Below are 23,649 nucleotides of genomic sequence, written 5' to 3'. Positions count from 1 at the left end.
CTCACACAAAAATTAAATTTAAAAGTTTATTGAAAGATCGTCCAAAACAAAAGTTTCATGAAACGATAATCCAAAAAGGTAAATCAAAAAGCAAGAGTTAAAAACCAAAAGCAAGAAGAGAACAAACACAAAGAGAACGACAAGAGAAACACAAGGAAGAATGTCGTCTGTCTTGACACACAGGTAGAAAGACAATCTGGCACTGAAGCAAGAGAGAAGAGGGTTGGTAGAGACTGGGGAGGGGAAGATTCAGGTGAATCAGAACAGGGGGTATGTGGTGGGCGTGGTTTTGTCTCAGCTGTAGAGGGGGGATGGCGGTGGCTCTCCGGTGAAGGAGTGGGGGTCTTGCTGCAGAGCAGAGCATGAGGCCTGGAAAGGCGGAAAGGCGGTGTCGGAGCGACAAACAGAGAAAGAGAAGGCGAAAATAAAGCGCTTAATGAACTGTTCCAATGCGTGCACCATCTGTACTGGAGAACCCATCTCCACAGGGGGAAATGAGAGACACCGAGAGAGAAGACAAGTATGGAGTGATGGAGACAAGTCACGTGAGCATAACACAGAAACAAAAATGAGCAAGAGGGAAAACAGGAAAGACACTGAGTCTTTACGAGGACACAGGAAACCTGACTGGGCAGGTTTTTAGAGAATCATCCGCTGAACACAAACAGCTTCAATCACTATAGTTTGACTTTCACTGTGTCCATCACAGTAATTTAGCAATTTCAAAACAAGATCCGCAAACTTTATTTAAACCATTAAGTTTTGTCAGAATTAAAGGTGGGAAGGTGGCGCTGCAGCAGGTCTCGTTTCACTGAGCAGATTCTTCCTGAGAAAGAGCAGGATCTTCTTCCAGGAGTCCTCTTGAGCTCTGGAATGTGCCACTGGCTCTCCGCCCCACAGAACCATCACTTCACACAGAGGAAACACAAGTCAGAGCTTCAGTGATGGATTTTAATCCAGATTATCTGCCTGTCCAGTGTTTATTAGTCAGAACAATGTCAAGAACGTACTCTTCTTTTTTGTGATGGTTGATCTGAATTTGCCATATGGAAAGTGTGGCGTGTACGGGGGTTCGATCAGGTGACCTGCGTCAGGATAGGACAGGACGGTCAGCAGATGGCTGTTCCCTGCTCGCTCCATCATCTCCTCCATCTGGAAAACAGGAAATCAAATCAATAAACACTGGAAAACCATTTCCCTTTAAAAACAGCATTGATTTCCTACTTTTCAAAATGTTTCGACTGTGCCATTTCAGAAACATCCAAAGCCAAAAGTCAGGGCAACGGCATCTGAGCGTGACCAGGGACAAATCAGGATCGATTTGAAATTTATGTTAACATTACAGTAAATGGGAACTAAAATTTAATTCTGCAATATCTCAGTCTAAAACAGAAGGAACAATCAGAAAAGTGGCTGAACCTAGTACAATGGCATTCTAACTTATTTTTAAAGGTTAATTTTAATTATATGATCCAGAACAGAAAAAATATGGGTCTGTGGCATTTCCATAAGGTAACAACAAAAATGAAGGTCCACATATACAACAAACACAAAATTGTAGCTGAGAGTCTACTGAAAGGAGAGTGCACAAACAGATTTGCCCTATCTTCAATATATGGAACTAGATCCAAAAGAAAATAAAACAAAAATTGAAAGGAAAAAAAGATAAGTAGGGATGTTTTAGTATTCAAGATATCGAATAAAGTAGATCAAGTAAATAGACAACTTATTTGTGTTGTTTTACATCAGATTGGGAGGGGAGGTCTGCATTTTCTGAGTGCTTTTAGAATCATTTTCCCTGTTTGTGCATTATAACACCTCTAATTCTGCAATGGATATTTAACTGATATTGGTTTAGGATGTTTCTTCTCTTTGTTGTCATTGTAACTGGGTCAATAAGGAACAAGCAATTTGCCTCACAAAGAAACAAACGCCAGAGACCACACTGGTTACCTTTGTAGATCTTTACAAAGTAGTTTCCCAACATTTGTTTTGCAGAACGGATCAGTGACTTTTACATCAGCTCTTTGCTCCGTGTTGGAGTGCTTAAAGAAGGTTGTCTTTTCACCAAACTCACGTCGTTTGCAGCCTCTCGAGTAGGCGACATCTGATCGTCCTCACCAACAATCAGCATCAGAGGACACTGCAGTCGTCCCACCTGCAGACAGAAACACAGCAGTTCCTTCATCAACCGCTTTGTTTTCCTTTCCAACATAGACCCTTTCTCTCTGCTTTGCTTAGAAGTTTAATGATGTGTTCTTTTCGTAAATGCTTGGTCTCCATCGCAGTGGAGACGGCAAAACTACTGTTTCTAAAAAAGCCTGTTGTCCATCTACATTAATACAGCGGAAATGCTCACATTTTTAGAACGCCGCTGTGAAAATGTGAAAATAGTCTGAAATAAAAATGCAAAACCAATGAGTTTTCGCTGGAAACATTGTAGAGTAAACGTGGCCCTAGAAATGCAGAAAAGAGATCCATAAATCTCTTAATCCAGCTGATGACCCCAATGAAGACTCAATGTCGAGCTGCTTTGCTCAACCAGACACTGTGAATCATTTCATATTTGTGTTCTATTCCACACTTGGCAGTGTCTGTTGACTCTTGACGTCTTCTGTATTGTCACTCATTACCTTTTTCCCTCTCATCGGTTTGTTTCAGCTCAGTGCTGAATCGAGCAGCATAATGACAGATCTGCTGGATTCATTCCTGGCTGGACTTGTTTCTTTGGTGCCGACTCTACAATGCATCAACAAGGAGACGAATCCGACACAACATTCTGCGGTGTCTTTAAAAACAAAAATTCTGGATAAAAATCACTTTCATTCTATGATATAATTTTGATGAAGTCAATCTTTCGGCACCTCGCTCATGTCTCACACACTCAAGGTCCAAATGTTCCATTTGAGTATCGGTTCTGGTGGACTATGTAACGCCATACCCAGAAGCAGCGCCATATGCACTATCTCTGCAGAGTGTTGCACAGGTGCAGTTTCACATTGTCTCCCGAGTCGGGACAACGAAAGCGATTCTCACTGACCAGGGCACCTCGTTCATGTCCTGCAGGTTAAAGGAGCTGTATGGATTAGTGGGCATCAAGTCTGGCATCAAGTCTATTTGAACCAGCCTTTATCATCCACAGACCAACGGTCTGAGATTCAGTACTTCCTGGACCTGACAGCAAAGCTTCCCACACTTTGGAGGTTGTCACGGGAGAATTTGCTCCTGGCCCAGGAACGCCAACAGAGGGGCCAAGCCAGGAGATAGTTTTGTTTTACTCCCTACATCCAGCATGACACATCAGTGCGATTGTCTAGGCCGGATGGCTCTCCTGCTGATGATTGGCTTCCAATCTTTGACTGGAGAACTCACAACCTGAGACCGACACTTCACATCCATTTACCACAATGATTTCCAAAAACACTGCCAAACTCAAAAACAAAACACAACACTGCAACTTCCCCTAGAACTGCCACCTTAACGTGGTGGGGGAGTTTGAGAGCCCGCATGATCCCAGGAGCTATGTTGCCGGGGGGCTTTATGCCCCCTAGCAGGGTCTCCCATGGCAAACAGGTCCTGGGTGACGGGCCAGACTGAGAGCAGTTCAACAGCCCTTATGAGAAGAGAGACAACAAAGGTCGTTACGTCGCCCGGTATGGCGCAGCCGGGGCCCCACCCTGGAGCCAGGCCTGGGGTTGGGGCTCGTAAGCGAGCGCCTGGTGGCCGGGTCTTTGCCCACGGGGCCCGGCCGGGCTCAGCCCGAATGGACGACGTGGGTCTGACCTCCGGAGGGCTCACCACCCACCGAGGGAACCGTAGGGGCCGGGTGCAGTGTGGATTGGGTGGCAGCTGACGGCAGGGTGCCCGGACACAGAGACTGGCTCTAGGGACATGGAATGTCACCTCGTTGGCGGGGAAGGAGCCCGAGCTTGTGAGGGAGGTTGAGAGGTACCGGCTAGATATAGTCGGGCTCACCACCTGGGCTCTGGAACCCAACCTCTCGAGAAGGGCTGGACTCTCCACTTCTCTGCCGTTGCCCGCGGTGAGAGGCGGCGGGCTGGTGTGGGTTTGCTTATAGCCCCACAGCTCAGCCGCCATGTGTTGGAGTTCACCCCAGTGAACGAGAGGGTTGCATCCCTGCGCCTTCGGGTCAGGGATAGGTGCCTCACTGTTGTCTCGGCTTACGGGCCGAACAGCAGTGCAGAGTACCCGGCCTTCTTGGAGTCCCTGGGAGGGGTGCTGGACAGTGCTCCGACTGGGGACTCCATTGTTCTACTGGGGGACTTCAACGCCCATGTGGGCAGCGACAGTGAGACCTGGAAGGGGGTGATTGGATCGCACGGCCTCCCCGATCTGAACCCGAGTGGTGTTCTGTTATTGGACTTCTGTGCTAGTCACAGTTTGTCCATAATGAACACCATGTTCGAGCACAGGGGTGTCCATAAGTGCACTTGGCACCAGGACACCCTAGGTCGGAGGTCGATGATCGACTTTGTTGTCGTGTCGTCTGACCTCCGGCCGCGTGTTTTGGACACTCGGGTGAAGAGAGGGGCAGAGCTGTCGACCGATCACCACCTGGTGGTGAGTTGGATTCGCTGGCGGAGGAGGAAACCGGACAGACTTGGCAGACCAAAACGTGTTGTGAGGGTCTGCTGGGAACTTCTGTCGGAACCCTCTGTCAGCATGGCTTTCAACTCCCACCTCCGGGAGAGCTTCTCTCATGTCCCGAGGGAGGCTGGGGACATTGAGTCCGAGTGGACCATGTTCTCCACCTCCCTTGTCGAAGCAGCTGCTCGGAGCTGTGGTCGTAAGGTCTCCGGTGCCTGTCGTGGCGGCAAGCCCCGAACCCGGTGGTGGACACCGGAATTAAGGGCTGCCGTCAAGCTGAAGAAGGAGTCCTATCGAGCCTTGCTGGCTCATGGGACTCCCGAAGCAGCTGACGGGTACCGGCAGGCCAAGCGAACTGCAGCCCGAGCAGTTGTGGAGGCAAAAACTCGGGTCTGGGAGGAGTTCGGGGAGGCCATGGAGGAGGACTATCGGTTGGCCTCGAAGAAATTCTGGCAAACCGTCCAGTGCCTCAGGAGGGGAAAGCAGGTCTCCGCCAACACTGTTTACAGTGGAGGTGGGGAGCTGCTGACCTCAACTGGGGATATTGTTGGACGGTGGAAGGAATACTTTGAGGACCTCCTCAATCCCGTCGCCACGTCTTCCGTGGAGGAAGCAGAGGCTGAGGTCTCAGAGGTGCACTCGTCCATCACCCAAGCTGAAGTCACTGAGGTGGTTGGCAAGCTCCTCGGTGGCAAGGCACTGGGGTGGATGAGATTCGGCCTGAGTACCTTAAGTCTCTGGATGTGCAGGGACTGTCTTGGTTGACACGTCTCTGCAACATCGCGTGGCGGTCGGGGACGGTGCCTCTGGATTGGCAGATCGGGGTGGTGGTCCCCCTGTTTAAAAAGGGGGACCGGAGGGTGTGCTCCAACTATAGGGGGATTACACTCCTCAGCCTCCCCGGGAAAGTCTATTCCAGGGTACTGGAGAGGAGGATCCGACCGATAGTCGAACCTCGGATCCAGGAGGAACATTGCGGTTTTCGTCCTGGTCGTGGAACAGTGGACCAGCTCTATACCCTCCATAGGGTGCTCGAGGGTTCGTGGGAGTTTGCCCAACCAGTCCACATGTGTTTTGTGGATTTGGAGAAGGCATTCGACCGTGTCCCTCGTGGTGTCTTGTAGGGGGGTGCTCCGGGAATACGGAGTCCGGGGCCCCTTGTCAAGGGCCCTCCGGTCTTTGTATGACCGGAGTAGGAGTCTGGTCCGCATTGCTGGCAGTAAGTCAGACCTGTTCCCGGTGCATGTTGGACTCCGGCAGGGCTGCCCTTTGTCACCGGTTCTGTTCATAATCTTCATGGACAGAATTTCTAGGTGCAGCCAGGGGCCGGAGGGGGTCCGGTTCGGGAACCACAGGATTTCATCTCTGCTTTTTGCAGATGATGTTGTCCTGTTGGCTTCATCGAACCCGGACCTACAGCATGCACTGGGGCGGTTCGCAGCCGAGTGTGAAGCGGCAGGGATGAGGATCAGCACCTCCAAATCCGAGGCCATGGTCCTCGACCGGAGGAAGGTGGCTTGCCCCCTCCAGGTTGGTGGAGAGACCCTAGCCCAAGTGGAGGAGTTCAAGTATCTTGGGGTCTTGTTCACGAGTGGGGGACGGATGGAGCGTGAGATTGACAGACGGATCGGTGCAGCGGCTGCAGCGATGCAGTCGTTGTATCGGTCCGTCGTGGTGAAGAAGGAGCTGAGCCGAAAGGCGAAGCTCTCGATTTACCGGTCAATCTACGTTCCCACCCTCACCTATGGTCATGAACTTTGGGTCATGACCGAAAGGACAAGATCCCGGATACAAGCGGCCGAAATGAGCTTCCTCCGTAGGGTGGCTGGGCGCTCCCTTAGAGATAGGGTGAGGAGCTCAGTCACCAGGGAGGAGCTCGGAGTAGAGCCGCTACTCCTCCACATCGAGAGGAACCAGCTGAGGTGGCTCGGACATCTGTTTAGGATGCCTCCTGGACGCCTCCCTGGGGAGGTGTTCCGGGCATGTCCCACTGGGAGGAGACCCCGGGGAAGACCCAGGACACGCTGGAGAGACTATGTCTCTCGGCTGGCCTGGGAACGCCTTGGGATCCTCCCAGAGGAGCTGGAGGAAGTGTCTGGGGACAGGGAAGTCTGGGCATCCCTGCTGAGACTGCTGCCCCCGTGACCCGGCCCCGGATAAGCGGTAGAAAATGGATGGATGGAACACTGCAACTTCTCAAATATGGACAAAGGCTGCACTGATTTATTAGTACACACAGTCTTACATTTTTTATAGCTTCAGAACCTCCCTCCTCTGAATGATTGCACTGCCTGCTTCTATTTTAGCTCAGAATTTGTCCTTGTAGGAATTTCTGTGATTTTGAAGTGCATGTTTTTGCTTGGCTCAGCTTGCTGGTAATACTCACATCCACTTTCTGTAAAGGGTCAGAGGTGATGGGCAGCGTCAGATCTCGGAAGATTACCTGGTTCTCCTCATTGATACGGACCTTAGAATTGCTGGGTGGACAAAGCAACAGGGATGATTGCACAGATAAAACAAAAACTTCTAAACAGAAACTGCTTATCAAAGGATGGATCTAAGATTTTGTAATGTGCCATTAAAGTCAGTGAACAGAGAAATGAAAAACTGCCTTTTCTTTGACTGGTCATTAAAGTTGAGGTGCGATGAAAGAACAAAGAGCCCATAGATTAAAAAGCACCATGAAAAAAATCCAGTGTAAAGTGGAGGGAACATCATGATTTGTGGCTGCCTTTCTGAAGACCAGGCAGCGCTGCATTTCATGATGAATAAGGGAAAAAAATACAAAGAAGAATTAAAAAAAAAAACAAAAAAAAAAAACTTTCATCTTGCACTTTTTGTACGATTTGTATTATGTACAATGAATATTGGTTTCGAAATAACACTTCTCACCTGTTAAGGGACCTCATAATGCCTTCAAAATCTTCGTCAACTGGCTGCACATGATTCCCGCTGATACACACTGCACATCTGAGCTGAGAGAAACACACACTTCTATCATTCACACAGAAGCAGGTGGCACAACAAAGCTGATCACAATTTGTTCGTGTTCTATTTTCACAGCAAACTACCAATCTAAAGCAATAACACGGTCCATTTGCAAAATTTACAATATATTTGCAATCTTTCCAAAGTTAATGGTGCGAGATAGGGTTCAGTCCATCAGGTTCAATGTGAGTTTTTGTAATGGAATGTGAAATGCAGTCATGTTATTCAAAACGAATGTCCCCACAGGTAGAAATAAAGTAACCTTGACCCTTTGAAACTCAGAGCACAGAGAGCAGAGATCATCCTAATGATGAGCTGGGTTACATGGATCACTTTTATCTCGGTTTGAATTCTTTCTGCGATCAACCACCACCCAGTCAGTGAAGGCTGCAAGGACCTAGACACAGATTACGATGATACCCTGGATATTCCGTGACACTTCCCTCTTGAGCAGGGTGGAACTGGGCTCAGCCATAGACCCAGTCTCCAGGAGAGTCATTAGGGCCGCACCAGACCTTTGGCCATCAGCTGTTGGTCCTGGAAGGTTCTGTCCACATTCTCTTCTAGTCACTGTGTCTGTCTCGGTCTTTATACCCCTCTGTGAGTCTTGGTGCCCTGCAGTTCTGAGTCGCTGTGTTCAGCTCTGAGTCAGTGTGTCTGTGATTCCGTGTCTGTTCTGTTCTGAGTGTCTCTGTCTCTGCCTCCTCTCATCCCATCCTTCCTATGACCTTTTTTCCTCTGGCTCTGTTGCCGTGGTCCCAGTCGCAGGCCCAGATTCACTTTCTGCTGCCACTCTTTTTCTAGTCAGTTCCTGGTCCCCTAGCTTGGCTTTTGAGTTTTCCACTTGTCCTGTTCCTGCCAGTCCCATTTCTGTTGGTGCTCCTTTTTGCTTCATTTCTGGGGCTCGTTGGCATGAGGTTCACCCTGTGGCCCACTGTTAAAGCTATGGTGGTGGGTGAGCTGGCAGTCCCATCCGTCCCCCTCTTCCACCCAGGATGTTAGACAGTTGGACCCTTCTTCTAGAGGTGCCGCCTACTGAGTTCACGGTCTTTACCCTGGTTGAATTTGTCGTTCACCAGGAGGCGCACGTAGGAGAGACAGTACGGTCACGTTCTGCACTCCTGCAGTCACTAGCACTGTGAATTTGTTTTGGTTTTTTCCAGTTCTTTGTGTCAGGTGGGGAGTGCTGGACTGTGTTTGCAGAGGCCGGCTGCTGATGGCAGTGATTTGTACCACCTGTAGTGCTGGGTGAGGATCATTCCCTGATAAGCAGTCGTTCTGTTTACCTGGACCTCAGACCTCATCTGGTGCTGGATCATAATCGTACTCTCTCCCGTCAGTGTGTGAGACAGGTGTTTCAGCTCTAGATGTTCTGAACTTCAGTCTAATTTTGTGTTGCTTCTGACTTCAGGCTGATGTCCTGCATCGCCAGCAATCCAGTCTTGTTCTACATCTAAGTCCTGGCTGTCCACCTGCCCACACCCCAACCACGAAGTCTGCTCTTTCCAGGAGGAGCTATACTTTACACATGGCAGTAAGTTTGATTTGATTTTGATTTGATTTTGACATGAGAGCTGCATGTATACTGACAGTAGATTGTTCACAGATTGACTCTATTCACTCATCAGAAGACTTACAAAGGCAATTATGTGTACTGATTTTTATTTAGGCGGATTGAAGGAAAGGAGAAAGGAGACTGTATCTATGTGTCATCGTTATGTGACAAAATGAGAAAAAGTTCAAGGAGTGTAAATCTTTTGCAGGCCACTGGATTTTGACAATAAGTCTCGGGACAATACCCCCTATAGCATCAATTCTGTGATTTAAAAGACATTTCAGATATTATTATAGTGTCCCTGATGATTCAGTAAAAGAAGTTGAGAACTTTGTACTTCAGGTTAAGATAGTCTCTGACATAATAACAGAAAGCATTTTGCTGTGATGAAGGCTAAGAGGAGGACAGTAGATTTCCCTTGAAGTTACCTTCATCACTTCGGAGTAAGTAGCCATTCTGACAGTTACACTGGAACCCAAAGAAAGTCCCAACATGGCAATCCTGCTCCCGAGGATCTGAGGATGCTCCTGCAGGAATTTGTACGCAGTCTGTAATCAGAAAACAAAAGGTTAATGAAGTGTTTCTTTTCTGGCCACATCTTAGTTATTCCAACAAGCAGGCTGCTGATCTGAAAGAGACTTTTGACCCCAACATGTCCTGCTGAGTGTTCAATAGCATTTGTCTGTGAAACTAATTTTTCAACCAGCTTATAAAGTTTATAAATGACATTTGTTCACTGATCAGTAAATCTTACAGGACAGGGTGTGATCTGGTCTGTTAGGTCAAACCAAGGCTGTTGCCATTGTGTGTTATTCATAGAATGAAATACAAATGATTGACAAATTTCAGTCCCTGACTTAAAGCAACACTAAGGAACTTTCAGTTTTCGTTGATTTTGGCAGCGCCAGTGGACAAAAGCAGTAGTGTTTTGCCTGAAGGAATACTACAGTTCGCATGAGGACTAGCGCGTGACGTCGTAAAATGCTGCATGTTGTCGGACTGAACTCGCCTTCATTTGTTTCCAGTGGCTGTGTGAAGGATGGATAGCGACGAGGTAATGAATCTAATGGTGGGCAAACAATGTTATATCATAATGTGACGCATGCCGTAAAGCAGTCCGCACATTTGGAGTTTTTTAGTGTGCAGGGTTCCTGCCACCCTCCTCACAGCTGCTTAGTCCAAGTGAAGCAATACTGACGCCCTCAGGCCGTGACAGAGGGGTCATTCAACCAGTTGTAAGTCGATGTATTATCACAAAAGATATTAAAATGTTTTATTAAGGTTGAAAAGTTCCTTGGTGTCGGTTTAAGTCACCCTGTAAAGAATGAACTGCGGTCACATTCATATTTAATCGATAAGTAATCTATACACACACATATGCGCACAATCAAGTCAGCAATGAGTGAGTGGTCTTTCAAGGTGCCAGACCAATAGTTTTTGATTTATGTGCAACATCACTCTGAACCACAAGTGTGCAAAAAATCAGTTATTGTGCAAAATACTTGGTTATATCACTTGTGTTGTTTTAAAACATGTCAACAAATTGATGGCTGAAGTTTCGAAGAAATTCTTGAGACGATTTCACATATAGAAGATTGTCATCTGAGAAACACTGAAGGCCCAAGCATTCATTGACAAGCAGAAGAACCAGACCCAGTGACTTCTTTCCTAGTGTTTCCAGTTCCTCTGTCTTCCTCTGGATATTGTAAGTTTTACAGAGTGATCAGAAATCCAGATTTCACATTATGTGGAAAAGAGATTTACCTCAAAGTACTGGAGGTTCACCATCTTTCCTGTTTCCTTGACGATATCAGCTGTCAGGTAGTCGATGGTCAAAGCAGCTAAACCGTGTGAGGCCATTAGCGCTGCACGATACTCCACCAGCTGCCCCACACTCCCCCAAAGGTCAAGAATAGCAGGAAAAGGTCCAGGTCCTTCACACAAGTCAACATGGTTTAGATCATCATATCGTGGACATGATAACGATCAAAAGTAATGTTAAAAGGTTTTTCATGAGTTCTTGACCTTCCTCTGGTCCTACCTGGGGGCAGGAAGAGGGTTGCAGTGAGTCCACCCTCTGTGACCGGGATCCTGCGGACACCAGGCGCCATGTACCAGCGCTCCACCAAGACACTGGCAAGAGGGACAAGATCTGCAAAGCCCTCTTTCCTGTGACCCTCGTACACCGACACTGTGACCAACATGGGCTCCTGGACGTTCTTCTTCCGAATCCTGAGGAAAGACCAGCCGGTTACTGATACATGGTTCAATCCTGGAGAACATCATCTGCAAACATTCAGCCCAGATGGTCTACCTGAGTCCAGGTTTGCTGCCTGGAACTGGTCTGAGGCTCCACAGTAGACCCATCGGTTCAATTCCAGAATATCTTCCTCCCAGACTGCAGTCCTCAGACACTGTCAAATGGAAAAGGAATAAATTCTAGATGACATTTTCCACGTAACTCCCTTTTATTGAAGGCCATGTGGAGAATTTCATACCGTTCACACTGCCGGTTTCATCAGAAATGTAGTGAGCGAACGCATCCCAACCAAAATCGTCCTCACACTGGTGGAAGGAGTGGATGGTCAGCTTAGAACTAGGGGGGGCATTCTGGACCAGGATGACAAACTTCTCGTCCATGAGTCCCCGAGACGGATTCACCGACAGCTGGACACAACGATGCTTCTCGTCCATCCTGAACTGAACAGAGAAGACAAATCAGCAGAAGACAGCAAAATGTGACAAAAAGTTTTGGGACTTTTGTCTAGGCTATTTTTTCTTTTTAATCAATACAATGTGTTCTATTATAACTTAAACTTTTAAAGCTACATAGCCACCCATGCATTGGGTCGTCACTTCCCGCATCAACCTCTACACCTGCCTGCAGATAGACGTAATTATTTCTAATTAAACAAAAAGTTGCAAAAACAAACAAACAAAAAACAGGACTGCCGGCAATTTCCAGCTCCAAACTAAAATATCAAACCGGAATGAAGAAAAACCTCTGACACTTTATGTGCGCCGAGGAAGAGCAGGTTAATAACCCACTGAAAAGGCAAAGAGGAAACCAGAGCCAATTCTTCACCCTGGGGTTTGAGCTGGTTGGTCTCCCTTGCCAAAGTGCTCACCTCTGCTTATACCCTCAGCCAGTCTTGCTTTGCCTTAATGGTGCTCAGGTGTTTCTGTGGCAAGGTAAGGAGAAGGGGTGAGCGCACACACACAGACATGCAGACAAGGGGCTCACACGTAACACCACCAAACCATGAAGGCAGCAGGCATACTGACTGGAAGCCGGGACATACAATTAGGGGAAAGTTGTGGCCTCAATCTTTCTGCTGCTGACTGTGTCGAGATAACCAGTTGAGTGGTAAGTTAGCAGTGGAGCTGTTTCACACATCCATCACTTTGGGGGTGTAGAGCTCTTGTTGCTCACTCCCAAGACAAAAGCAAATCTGTTCCTGAATTCTGCTCCTGGTCACTGTGGAGCCCAGCGGAGACCCCCAAAAGAGGTCAACATCTCATCCACCATCCTTTGGTGAGATGACATGTAGACTTCATGACACTCTGTGAAATATTCTATGATGAAAGTCCAAGAATTTCCACCCTCGTTTGTTTCATGAGAGCTTGTACCAGATCACTGTAGGGGGGCATGAGAGTGGTGATTGGGCCCTTTTTGGTTGGTGCAGGCATCACAACATCAAGATACACGAAGTTCTACATCCTGTCTAGCGCTTGATCAATCTGCTGTCTCACACAGTGAAAGTTTGGTGATTCCAAAGTGCCCAGTGCTTAAAGAGCAGTGAATCATCTGAAGAGCCTGTGGGCCAAATCCAGGGGGAATTAGTACCTGCAGGACATTGGTCTGTGCCACTTTCAGTACAGCAGGCCATTGTTCCCCTCAGAGTTACTCCACTGAGAATGGTATGCCCTCACCTCAGGCGCTTCAGCTGAAGCCTCCACCCACTGAGGACACTGACCCCAACTCCAGCCACCTTTACATCTGGACCAGGGTCAAATCAGCCTCCTGCTGGCATTACAGTTGTAGCAACCCCTCCGCTTGGCTGATGACCTGGGTGGTCGCCACCAGCGGTAACCTTTGACTGCACCCCTTGTTGCTGGCAATAGTGGCACACAGCTGCCACACATGGACACCAGGACAGGGAATCTGCATTCCCATGATGCCTTGCACATCAGTGATGGATCTCAGTGTCACATAGTTACAGATCTTTTAGCCACCAAGCCAACTGAATGTCTGGATGTTTGAAAGTCAGGAGCCAGCTCAGTGGAACATTGCCAGTGTGGATGAAGAAACAAAGACCATGCAGATAAGGTTGAAAATGTTTCACAGACAGGACCACAGCCAACAGTCTGGTGAAGCAATAATTCTTTTCTGCCTAACTCAGAAAACATCTGAAGTATCCCACTACTTTTTTGTGAGACAGCTACAGAAATGATGCATGAATCTTGAATACTGACTACCCAGAACTCATGGATAAGCTGTTGGTCTTCAACCTAGATCTGCAGCAGCTTCATCCTCTTCATGTCAGCCCTCTCTACAGTCACAGTCATCAACTGGATGTGAGTTGGCAACCAATGATTTGGGTGGGTTGGTGCTCAGGTGCCCAGGATACCTGAGTGTAATTACTCTCTCTCTCTCTCCTTTTGAGTCCTGCTGCACATAATGCATTCAGCTCATCGTGGGTTTTAACGTTTTATTGATTTACAATCCCAGAAACACTGGAGAGCCTTCTCCACTGGGTCTTTTGTCCGCAGATCCAACAATAGCACGTCAGTCCTGTGTCTGCCGTCCAGTAACTCAGCCCCTCTCATATGGAGCCACTAATCCTTTTAACCCTGCCAGCTATTGGGAGACAGGGGAGGAGAGTCACTGATTATTGATCACAGGTGTCCCTCCTTACCTGTCACCCATGGCTTTCCTGTGGTTTCCTTCAACACCTCCCCTGCACAGCTGAGCTCAAAGCACACCCCACCACCATACTGAGTCCATAATTACTGCCACATTTCTGGATGAATTTGTTGTCTTGAATGACATGATGAACGCTGATTTTTAATCATTCCTTTTTGAGGGCAAAAACAATCAGCTCTGTTATTTCTAGGTTAGGTTGTAGGAATTTTTGACACATCCAGTCATTACTGCACTTTTTCAGGAGCTATACAGGTCTGTGGCCATTCATTGGAACTGTTATAAAGAGCTGTGTGTCATCTGCATAGTTATGATAGGGGATGTTGTAATGTTCCAAGATCTGAGCCAGAGGGAGCATGTGTAGGTCAGGTTAAAAAAAAAAAAGTCAATGATAGAGCCTTGAGAAACCCCACAAGGGATTTTCAAATGCTCAGACTTATATTTAGCAACTGATACATAATAGTCCCTTTCTTGAAGTCAAGATTTAAATTATCTTAATTATCACAGTACAAGAAGTTCCCAATCATTTCTCAAATCTGTCAAGCGATAAGTTGAGGACAGCTCTGTCGAAAGCAGCACTAAGGTCCAGAAACACTGGAAGTGAGTTTTTAGATGTTCACATACCTGTATATGTCATACAGCACTTTAATAAGTAGAGTTTCACTGATGTGATTTCACCTGAATCCAGACTGAAAAACAGACTCTTTCTGGCACAAAAACATTAAGAAGTATAAAAATCTTTTCTTCAATTATCTTGCCGAATGTAGTTGGAGGTAGTTTTCCTCCTGGTCGCTAAGCACTGCGGGTGCCGTGCACCCTTTTAGTGGGACTGCTTGTCGGGACGGTGAGGGGAAGAGTGATCAATCTCACTGTGCACAGTGGACTGCCTGCTACAGTACAATGATCTGCGTGTTGTTTACCTGTTGTTGCTCGGCGCCCAGCTGACTGTGCATAATTTGTATGTGTGCGTCTTTGAACAGCCCTCTGACGCTCATGTTCTCCACTGGATGGGGAGTTGCTGCACCTGGTATCCAGTATATTCAGTCCTGTCTTAGTTGATTTCATTTTACCGAAACTTATGTCTGTGTTTTATAGTGGGCTGCTGTACTGCTGTTTTGGATCTGTCTTTTGCCATTTTGGTTCAATCTTTTAATCAGCTTTGAGTGAGTTATCCCACGGACCCAACGTAATAGAGGGGCCAAACAATGTTGATCCAGTCATATTTGAACTAACCCCATCTTGTTTGAAGTGGTTCTTACGGTGTCAAAATGCAGTCAATCATAAATTCGGGGCTAAAAGGCAAGAGAAAAATTCATTTCCTTTCCAAAAGGTTGAAATGGAAAATGGAAATGAAAACATTGTGTGACTTATAACCCTTCAATGTCTCCATTAATTGGGAAAAGTCCATATTCAGGACCTCCAGATCAGTCTTACGCAACAGTGTGTGTGAATGAAACAATGAGTTTTGAATGATTTGTTATCACGCATTTCGTTGAGAGTCAGGGAATCATAGCTGTTCTGCAGAGGAAGTTCAGCTGCCAGAATTGAGTATCTGAGGTCTCTTGGTTGCTCTCCACTGGTGTTTCCTCTGTTATGTACAACATGACACCAGATCTGAGCTGGCGTGGATGCCTTAGGTTTGACTCCAATGTTGTTCCCGTCAGAAACGTCATCAGAGATGTTTGACTCTGGAGCCTCAGCAGCTATTTCAGTCATTTTAGGACAAATCTATGGAGTGTTGTAGCCAAGTATGATGCTCAGAGTTGGCATTCATGGTTACATGAAAGAAACAGTTTCATTTGCCATGAAACTTTGTGTGTGTCTCTGGTGGAAGATACCATACAGCAGGGAGAGCTCAACCCTTCCCCCTCCCTCTGAAACCAAGGTTCAAAGCCTGCCTGTTCAGCAGGTAAACAATGGTGATTGAATAGCTTTGCAGACTCTGCCCTCTGCTGTGATATCATCTGCTCAGCCATGAGTTCCAACCCTCCACCTCTTCAGTCTTCCTCCCGGGACCTTTTGAACATAAGCGGGACAGCTCCTGTTCAAGAGCTGGCTAGCAAGAACTGCGAACAGCTAACGAAGAGTAGGCCTGATCCACAGGCCATGGACCAGAGGCCTGACCCAGTATCTCAGCACCAGGAGCAGCCCTGCCGTAAGAGGAGCACAGCCTCAACTCTTCACCAACTTTCCTCTCTAAGATTTCTCCACAGGCTAAGTGACCAGCTTCCTCCAGCCTGGGAAACAACGGGCAGGACCTTCACCACTCTGGCCATAAGCACATGGCACAGTGGAGCAGTGTGTTAAGCCTAGTCCATGCTGCCCAAGTCCACGTGGGTGCGTGTTGTGCATTGGTCCCTGTGACGTAAAAAAGCGTGATCAATTCCTGTCCGCTAGGGTCCGGGCAGATGGATCAGCGGACGTCTGCGCGCAGCCCAAATTTTGTGACCAAACAAACCAAAGCGATACTAACTTTGAAAAGTGACTGTGTGAAGCCTTCAGGCTGTCGCTCTGTCTACAAAGACTTCCATAGAGTGAAAAACTCATGGACGGAGAGAGCAGACTCTGACAGGAGGGAGGAGAAGATCTGCCGACAGAAATGAAAGTATCTAATCGCTCAGGTGCCGCCCCCACGATTCAGAAGCAGTAAAAAAGGCTAAATAAACTCTAATACTAAATGATAATAGACTGACAATGTATGTGCCTCCTTTTCTATAAATAATCTGTAATAAAAGACAAGATAAAGAGTCTGGAGCAATGGAAAAGCTTCTCAAGGATGCGTGGATCAGTGCGCATGCATGGAACATGCACCGCTGAGGTCAAACTGTCGCATGAGAGAAAACGCGTGCGCATCAGTAGTGCGTGGAAACAGACATGTGGACATGGGAAGCATGGACCAGACTTTAACGTGTGAAGATGTGGGTGCATTATGTGTCTAAAGTGCAATTTAAAATCCAGGAGTAGTGAAGATCCAGGCGTTCTATCTCTGGCATATGGCAGAACACCTAAAGGCCGGGGCTTCCTCCCACCAGCATGTTCTCATACCTGAACATTAACCAGCACTGGAAGGTCACTGAACACAACAGAGTCTAGTGAATTTAATTCTTAACATCACTCTACTCCCAGGGTGTCCACCTGCGGTCCCCAACAGCCACCTTCCTGCATGTTTTCGCTCTCACCCTGTTGCAGAACACCTCAATCTCATATTGATGTCCATCCTCAGACTGTAGAAAGGCCCACTAACGAGTCCCTCATTAGGTTTGCTGCAGCTGGGAGAAAGCTAAACACGCAGGACGTCGGCCCTTCAGGACTGAGTTTGAACACCCTGTGACAGAAAACAGCAAGTAAACATACTATTTTGTCATTTCAGTCTGTAGTCCCATAATTAGTGGAAGACTTATTTTCTTTAGCCTGAACTCCTTACTGATCATTCTTAATGTTGGGAGAGATAGACAACATTTGATCGACGTTCAACATTACATCTATCCAGCCATGAAACTACAACAACAGATTAAACGGATTCACCATAGTCTTAAGTTTCTATCTTCTTGAGGTCCTCCATCTTCCCGTCTGAAGCTCAGTCTCCGAGGGTGCTCCCTCTAGTCCATCCTAAAACCGGTCTGCATCAGTCTCTCTTGGTCCCAGATCATGCTTCTCTCAGGGTCTGCCTTCATGCTTAATTTTATTGTCCTTTCAGTTTGATGTCCTCTTCTTATCACTTTCCTTCCAAATCAAATCAAATCTTATCAAAGCAAGATCTCAACAAAAGACTCCCAGACAACCTACATTTCCTTATCTTCCTACACTGTCAACCCCTTATCTGCTTAGCAAGGTGTCACATACAAAGTAATCTGCTTCAACTGAAAATAACGATGTGCATGTTTTAATCATCAACCTTAAATCATATTTCATAAAATGTATTTACATCATTTTACTTACGCCTGACCAGCCGCTCGTATGAGGGATAAACAGACATTGTAGAAAGGAAGAGAGTTCCATGTTTGGAAGAACTGACATTCCTTTGAGTTTGACTCAGTAAAAGGTGCGGGGAGGGGAAACAGCCTGCGCTGTACGGTGCATGCAGAGCACAGGGGAAGAAAGCTTTAATCTACAGCAAAAAAATTCCCACCTTAAACTAAAGCAAGCACATTAGACATCCATAAGAACCCACAGATAAAGCCACTGACATGCTGCTGTGGATATGTTACGGGTCCCAGTGAAGTGGCCGCAGTAACAAAAATAATGTCGACCGGCCGGCCGACCTGTTTAAATAGTTTAGAGAGAGAGGAGTCAGAAACGTCTTTGCACGTGTCTTCCCAGGCTGCATCTCAGTTTATTCTTGAACATGTCAAAACAACAAAAATCCATAGCACATAACTTTCATTTTCTTAAGACAGTTCAGTTAGGGTTTGTCATTCATCTCCTTTCAATTTCCATTTCACATCACTTGACAATCACAATTCACATTTTCCCATGTCTTCTCATTTTCCAATCATGTCTGTAAATACATGCTTCCTAATCATTTATCTCAATAAACAAGTAAAATGAATTTATCATTGTTTCTGCTCAGTGTAGACTGAATAAACTGGATATATTACCCTAAATAGTGTTTCAACCTCTGCTGAATCTGAATCTGTCTGTCTCTATCAAAGAGCCTCAAATATCTGAAATAAATGTGCTTATTTTACACTTCTCTTCCTTTTCATACACCTTTAACCAAACTGTGATGAACAAATACTGGGCAATAAAAAAATACATACATTAGCAAAACCCGAGTGTACAGAAGCCTCATTGCCATTTTCCCCATTGTATATAATGAAACTGCAGCCGGACCTGATCCAAAATGGCGGCCGCGTGACAAAACCATCCGACTTATTTAAGTTATTTAACAACATATAAATCTTCAAAGCATCACGAAAACTTAAAATAAATATCAGGGGTATTGTCAGGACACCGTACAGGGTAATGTCAGGACTGCTTACTAACCTGTTTAAATAGTTTAGAGAGAGAGGAGTCAGAAACGTCTTTGCACGTGTCTTCCCAGGCTGCATCTGAGGATACGGGAGGGGACCGCTTCCCCTTAATCGCTCCCCAGTGCAACTGGTCCGAACACGAACGTTCCCCCCTCTCACTGTTAACATAAAAGTAGCAACTCTGTGCCCAAAATATTCATTCAAAAACAAATAAATATTAACAAAATTAGCTGCCATGTTCAAAATTAAATACAGCCACTCTAACTTGTGGTTCCCCAATTTTGGGGGTGCCACATCCTCCCCGACAACAAAAGTGGCTCCTGACACTTAATCAAAACTTTCAAGAAAATCACAACCCATTCTGTTCTTCTGTCACAATATAATTCTCAAAACCTGTAAGTTACCAAAGATCATGTGCCTAATAATGTGTGATTCTCCTGTTCGCCAGCTTTCTAATGACTGTATATAGGGTACAGATAAGGGAAAAACTGAAATGGGACAAGAGGTGGCCCTTGGAATGGTAGTCCGTATGGTTGGGGGGAAGGTACAAGGTAAGTATCTACAGAATTCACAGTGGGACACGATTGATATATCGGGTGGCCAAGAGTTGAGTAGGTGAGTCTTTGGCCTGGCTGTCTCCGGCGAGTAGTGCGTCGAAGGGGGGTAGGTGAACTGGGCTGAGAGTATGTTTTCGGTTCCTCATGGCTTTCATGCTGGGTGAACTGAAGTTCTGCGTCTGACTGAGGTAAGTGAAATTGATCATTCCCTCCAGGTTCCAATGGCATGTTTTCTCCATCCCTCAGTTGCGGTTCATCCTGCCTCTGATCCTCCATTGCCACTTCATCTTCCAGTAGCACAGGGCCTACTTCTGAAACAACTTCGATCTCCCTCTGTGTCTGACCTCCTTGAAGGGCCTCCGCCCACTCGGATGGATGTTCACCCATGTCTCGGGCTTCTGCTGACTCACCCTGGACGACCACAGGCTCCTTATCAAGCTTGACACACCTTCTCTCAGAGGGGACCTGTGTCTCCGGCACTCGCATCTCTCTCTTCTGGTTGTTCATTGGCCTGTCATGGGTAGCAGCAGCTCTCGGCTCAGACCACCTTGTGGGGACCCTCAGCCAATATTCACTTCCTGAGTCATCATCCGAATCAGAAGTCTCTTCATTCTCTGTATGGTTGCTTCTGTAGTTCACTTTAGCAAGAGAATTTTCTGGTCCTGGCTTTTGTTTTGGGGTTGGCTTGGCTGGCGGAGTTGAGAATTCCACTGGCAAGTCGTTGACCAGCAGGAGCAAGTTTCGGTGCAGGGTTCTAGGTCTGCCCTTGTCATTCCCTTCTGGGTGGATCATGTACACGGGGTTGTCCGAGACCTGTTCTTTGATGACGTAAATTCTCTCCTCCCAATACGAACGCAACTTGCCGGGTCCTCCACGTTCACTCAGGTTTCTCACCAGCACCCTGTCTCCAGGCTTCAGAACCACTCCTCTCACTTTCTGGTCGTAGTAAGTCTTACCTTTGGAGCTAGATGACAGGCTATTGTTGTTCGCAATTTGATAAGCTTCTGTCATTCTCTTACGCCACTTCTCAGCATATCCGCTGCGTGTCACTGGATCAGTCTCTTCTGCAAACCCAAACAAGAGATCCACTGGCAGGCGGGGGTGGCGACCATAGAGCAGGAAGTGGGGCGAGTAACCAGTGGACTCATGTCGGGTGCAGTTATACGCATGTATAACTTGTGGGAGATGGTCCTTCCACGCTGCCTTCTCTTTATCGGTCAGTGTGCGTAGCATCTGCAACAATGTGCGATTGAACCGCTCAGCCGGGTTACCTTGGGGGTGGTACGGGGAGGTTCGGGAGTGACCAACCCCAGAGAGCTGTCCGAGAGTCCGGAAGAGCTCGTTCTCGAACTCGCGACCTTGGTCATGGTGGAGCTTGTTGGGAAAGCCAAAGCGAGGGACATAATCACAATATATTCGCTCTGCTGCTGTGCGGCCTGACTTGTTTTTAGTCGGGTAGGCCTGAGCGAACCTTGTGAAGTGGTCCACAACCACCAGAATGTATTCGTACCCCCCTTTGCTCTTCTCCAGGTGCAAATAGTCGATACAGACTAACTCAAGTGGTGAGTTGGATTTGAGGCTACTCATGGGAGCACGTACATGGACTGTCGGCTTCTTTTGTTTTATGCAAGAACATTTCCTCGTCACATATTCCTCTATGTCCCTTTTCATGTGAGGCCAATAAAATCTTTCCCTTGCAAGATGTAATACTCTCTCAGTACCCACATGGCCCATGTGATTGTGCAGGTGTTTCATGACGATGGGCTGATACTTGAGGGGCAAAACGAGTTGTTTTCTCTCCGGTGTGCGCCGATACAAGAGACCTTGCTCGAGGTGCAGACGGTCCCACTCACGAAGGAGCTTGCTTGCAGATTCTTTCACGGACCTCCTGATGTCTTCAGTAAGTGTTGTGTCAGATTCTTTAAGTCTCATGACCTCTCCAATTGTGGGATCTTCCCTTTGAGCCTGAACCAAGTCATCATGTTTGATTTCCTGGAGGGGTGTGCGAGGTTGTAGGATAACATCCTGAGAGGAGGCCAGGAGAGCAGCCACCCAGGCCACGTCTTTCCTCTGGGCTGCTCGGGTCCCTTCCCAAGTTGCGCTCACCACCTCCTGTGACAGCTCTTCTGTGCACTTGGACATGTACTGATCGATGTCAAGGGGGATACGGGACAGGGTATCAGCATCTACGTTGGCTTTTCCTGGTCTGTACTTGATGCTGAACCGAAAGTCTGACAGTTCTCCAACCCAGCGATGACCGACCGCATTCAGTTTAGCTGTACTCATGATATATAGCAGTGGGTTGTTGTCGGTGTAGATCGTGAAGTGTGGAGCGTAGAAGAGATAATCTCGAAACTTTTCGCACACTGCCCACTTTAGAGCCAGGAACTCTAGCTTACCACTGTGCAGATGGTAATTGCGCTCTGCCGGTGTCAGGGTCCGTGATCCATAGCCAATGACTCGTAGCTTTCCTTCCTGCTGCTGGTAGAGGACGGACCCGAGGCCCTGCGCCGATGCATCAGTGTGCAGAATGAATGGCAGGTCAAAGTCTGGGTACGCTAGGACTGGAGGATTCGTTAACACATCAATCAGTCTCTCAAGGATACTTTGATGCTCGGCAGCCCACTGTATGGATGTTCTTGATGGCAGTTGGGGTCCTTTGGTTTTGCTCGGTCGACAGTAGGCTTGTTGTGCTGCAGACTTCCCCTGGAGTAACTCATATAGAGGCTGAGCTGTCCTTGAGAAGTTTTGAATGTATGAGCGGTAGTAGCTGAGGAACCCGAGGATCCTCCTCAAGTCCCCTACAGTCTGTGGTACTTGGGTCTTCAAAGCAAGTACTGCTTCCAGGTCTTTGGGGTCAACTCGAACACCCTCAGCACTAACCAGTCGCCCGACATAGCGAACCTCTCCTTTGAACATCTCGCACTTTTCAGGTCGAAGCTTCACACCTTGGCGCTGTAAAGCCTGGAGCACCTTGCGGACGCCCTCCACATGATCCTCAAAGGACTTGGAGTAGCAGAGGATGTCGTCCAGGTACGGTATGCAGCACTCGTCCCTAAGAGAACTCAACATCTCCTCCATGCTTCGCTGAAATGCTGCAGGTGCATTGGAAAGCCCAAATGGTATTCGTATCCACTCGTAGAGACCCCAGGGCGTGATGAAGGCAGTGAGATGACGGGAGCCTTCTGCCACAAATCCTTGGTGATATGCTTTGCCCTGGTCCAGGATACTGAACCAGGAGTATCCCCCCAAGGTGTCAAGCAGGTCCCTTATACGAGGCAGTGGATGTCGGTCTGGCACTGTCTTCTGATTCAGCAGACGATAGTCAATGCAGAGTCGTAATGTGCCATCTTTTTTTCGCACACACACAATGGGAGCAGCGTATGAAGACTTGGACTTGACTATCCATCCTTTCACAATGAGGTCCTGGATGTACTCTTTGACCTCTTTTAGGAGTGGCTTCGGTATAGAAGTGTAAGCTCTTTGCACTGGGATGTCATCTCTTAGATTGATCACCATTTGCAGACTCGGATTACATCCAATATCATTGCCATCTTTTGCAAAAGCTCCACATTCCTCAAACAACATTCTCCTGACAACCTCCTGTTGTTTCTCTTCCAGATGGTCAAGGTTCACCTGAGGATGCCAATGAGGTGGACTTGGTTCAGTTGGCTCAATGGTAACCTTATTGACTGTTGTGGTGAATGCAGGTTTGTCGGTGGTTTCAGCTTCCACAATCCGGTCAATGGGCTGCACTGTGCCCAAAGTGGTCTTTTTGTGCAGAGTAACATTGTGTTTGGAGTTGTTACCAACAGCAATTGTGACATAGGGCTTGGCAGGGTTCTTAATTTCAACCAACCCTGTCACCACCTCCAGCTGCTCTAAGGGTTGAATGTCTTCACCTGCCTCGAACAACACCAAGTGGTCACCGGAGTTGATCTTTAACGGAACTCGGCATCTCACCCAGGTGACTTGCCCAGCAGGGATGATCACGTCCTTTTCACCTGTTCTTAGCTGACCTTGTGGCAGGTGGGACACTTCTGT

General features: G+C 47.3%; 1 protein-coding gene across 1 annotated transcript; it reads right to left on the bottom strand.

Annotated features, from left to right (window-relative positions):
• Nucleotides 1-771: 771 nt before the first annotated feature.
• Nucleotides 772-22,544, bottom strand: LOC115391544 (peroxisomal succinyl-coenzyme A thioesterase-like). The gene is made up of 13 exons (XM_030095819.1): nucleotides 22,532-22,544; nucleotides 20,527-20,541; nucleotides 17,795-17,798; nucleotides 11,650-11,851; nucleotides 11,466-11,565; nucleotides 11,193-11,383; nucleotides 10,916-11,085; nucleotides 9,580-9,699; nucleotides 7,501-7,583; nucleotides 6,995-7,085; nucleotides 2,078-2,158; nucleotides 1,011-1,152; nucleotides 772-908 (listed from the first exon to the last, which is right to left on the bottom strand). Exons 4-13 carry the CDS (start codon nucleotides 11,843-11,845, stop codon nucleotides 772-774), a joined length of 1,311 nt encoding a protein of 436 aa, XP_029951679.1. The 5' UTR covers nucleotides 11,846-11,851; nucleotides 17,795-17,798; nucleotides 20,527-20,541; nucleotides 22,532-22,544.
• Nucleotides 22,545-23,649: the final 1,105 nt, after the last annotated feature.

The sequence above is a fragment of the Salarias fasciatus genome, chromosome 7 (genome assembly GCF_902148845.1).
Source record: "Salarias fasciatus chromosome 7, fSalaFa1.1, whole genome shotgun sequence".
NCBI classification, from domain to species: Eukaryota; Metazoa; Chordata; class Actinopteri; order Blenniiformes; family Blenniidae; genus Salarias; species Salarias fasciatus.
Note: the sequence above shows the minus strand (reverse complement) of the source record. Positions and strands in the feature narration are given on the sequence as shown.

What these genes read in the sequence shown, in the direction of transcription:
- LOC115391544 (XM_030095819.1), bottom strand. Translation starts at nt 11,845, where the DNA reads ATGGACGAGAAGCATCGTTGTGTCCAGCTGTCGGTGAATCCGTCTCGG. An exon ending in GGCAGCAAACCTGGACTCAG is followed by an intron (nt 11,384 to 11,465) that starts GTAGACCATCTG and finishes GTCTTTCCTCAG; the next exon opens with GATTCGGAAGAAGAACGTCC. An exon ending in ATTATGAGGTCCCTTAACAG is followed by an intron (nt 7,086 to 7,500) that starts GTGAGAAGTGTT and finishes TTGTCCACCCAG; the next exon opens with CAATTCTAAGGTCCGTATCA.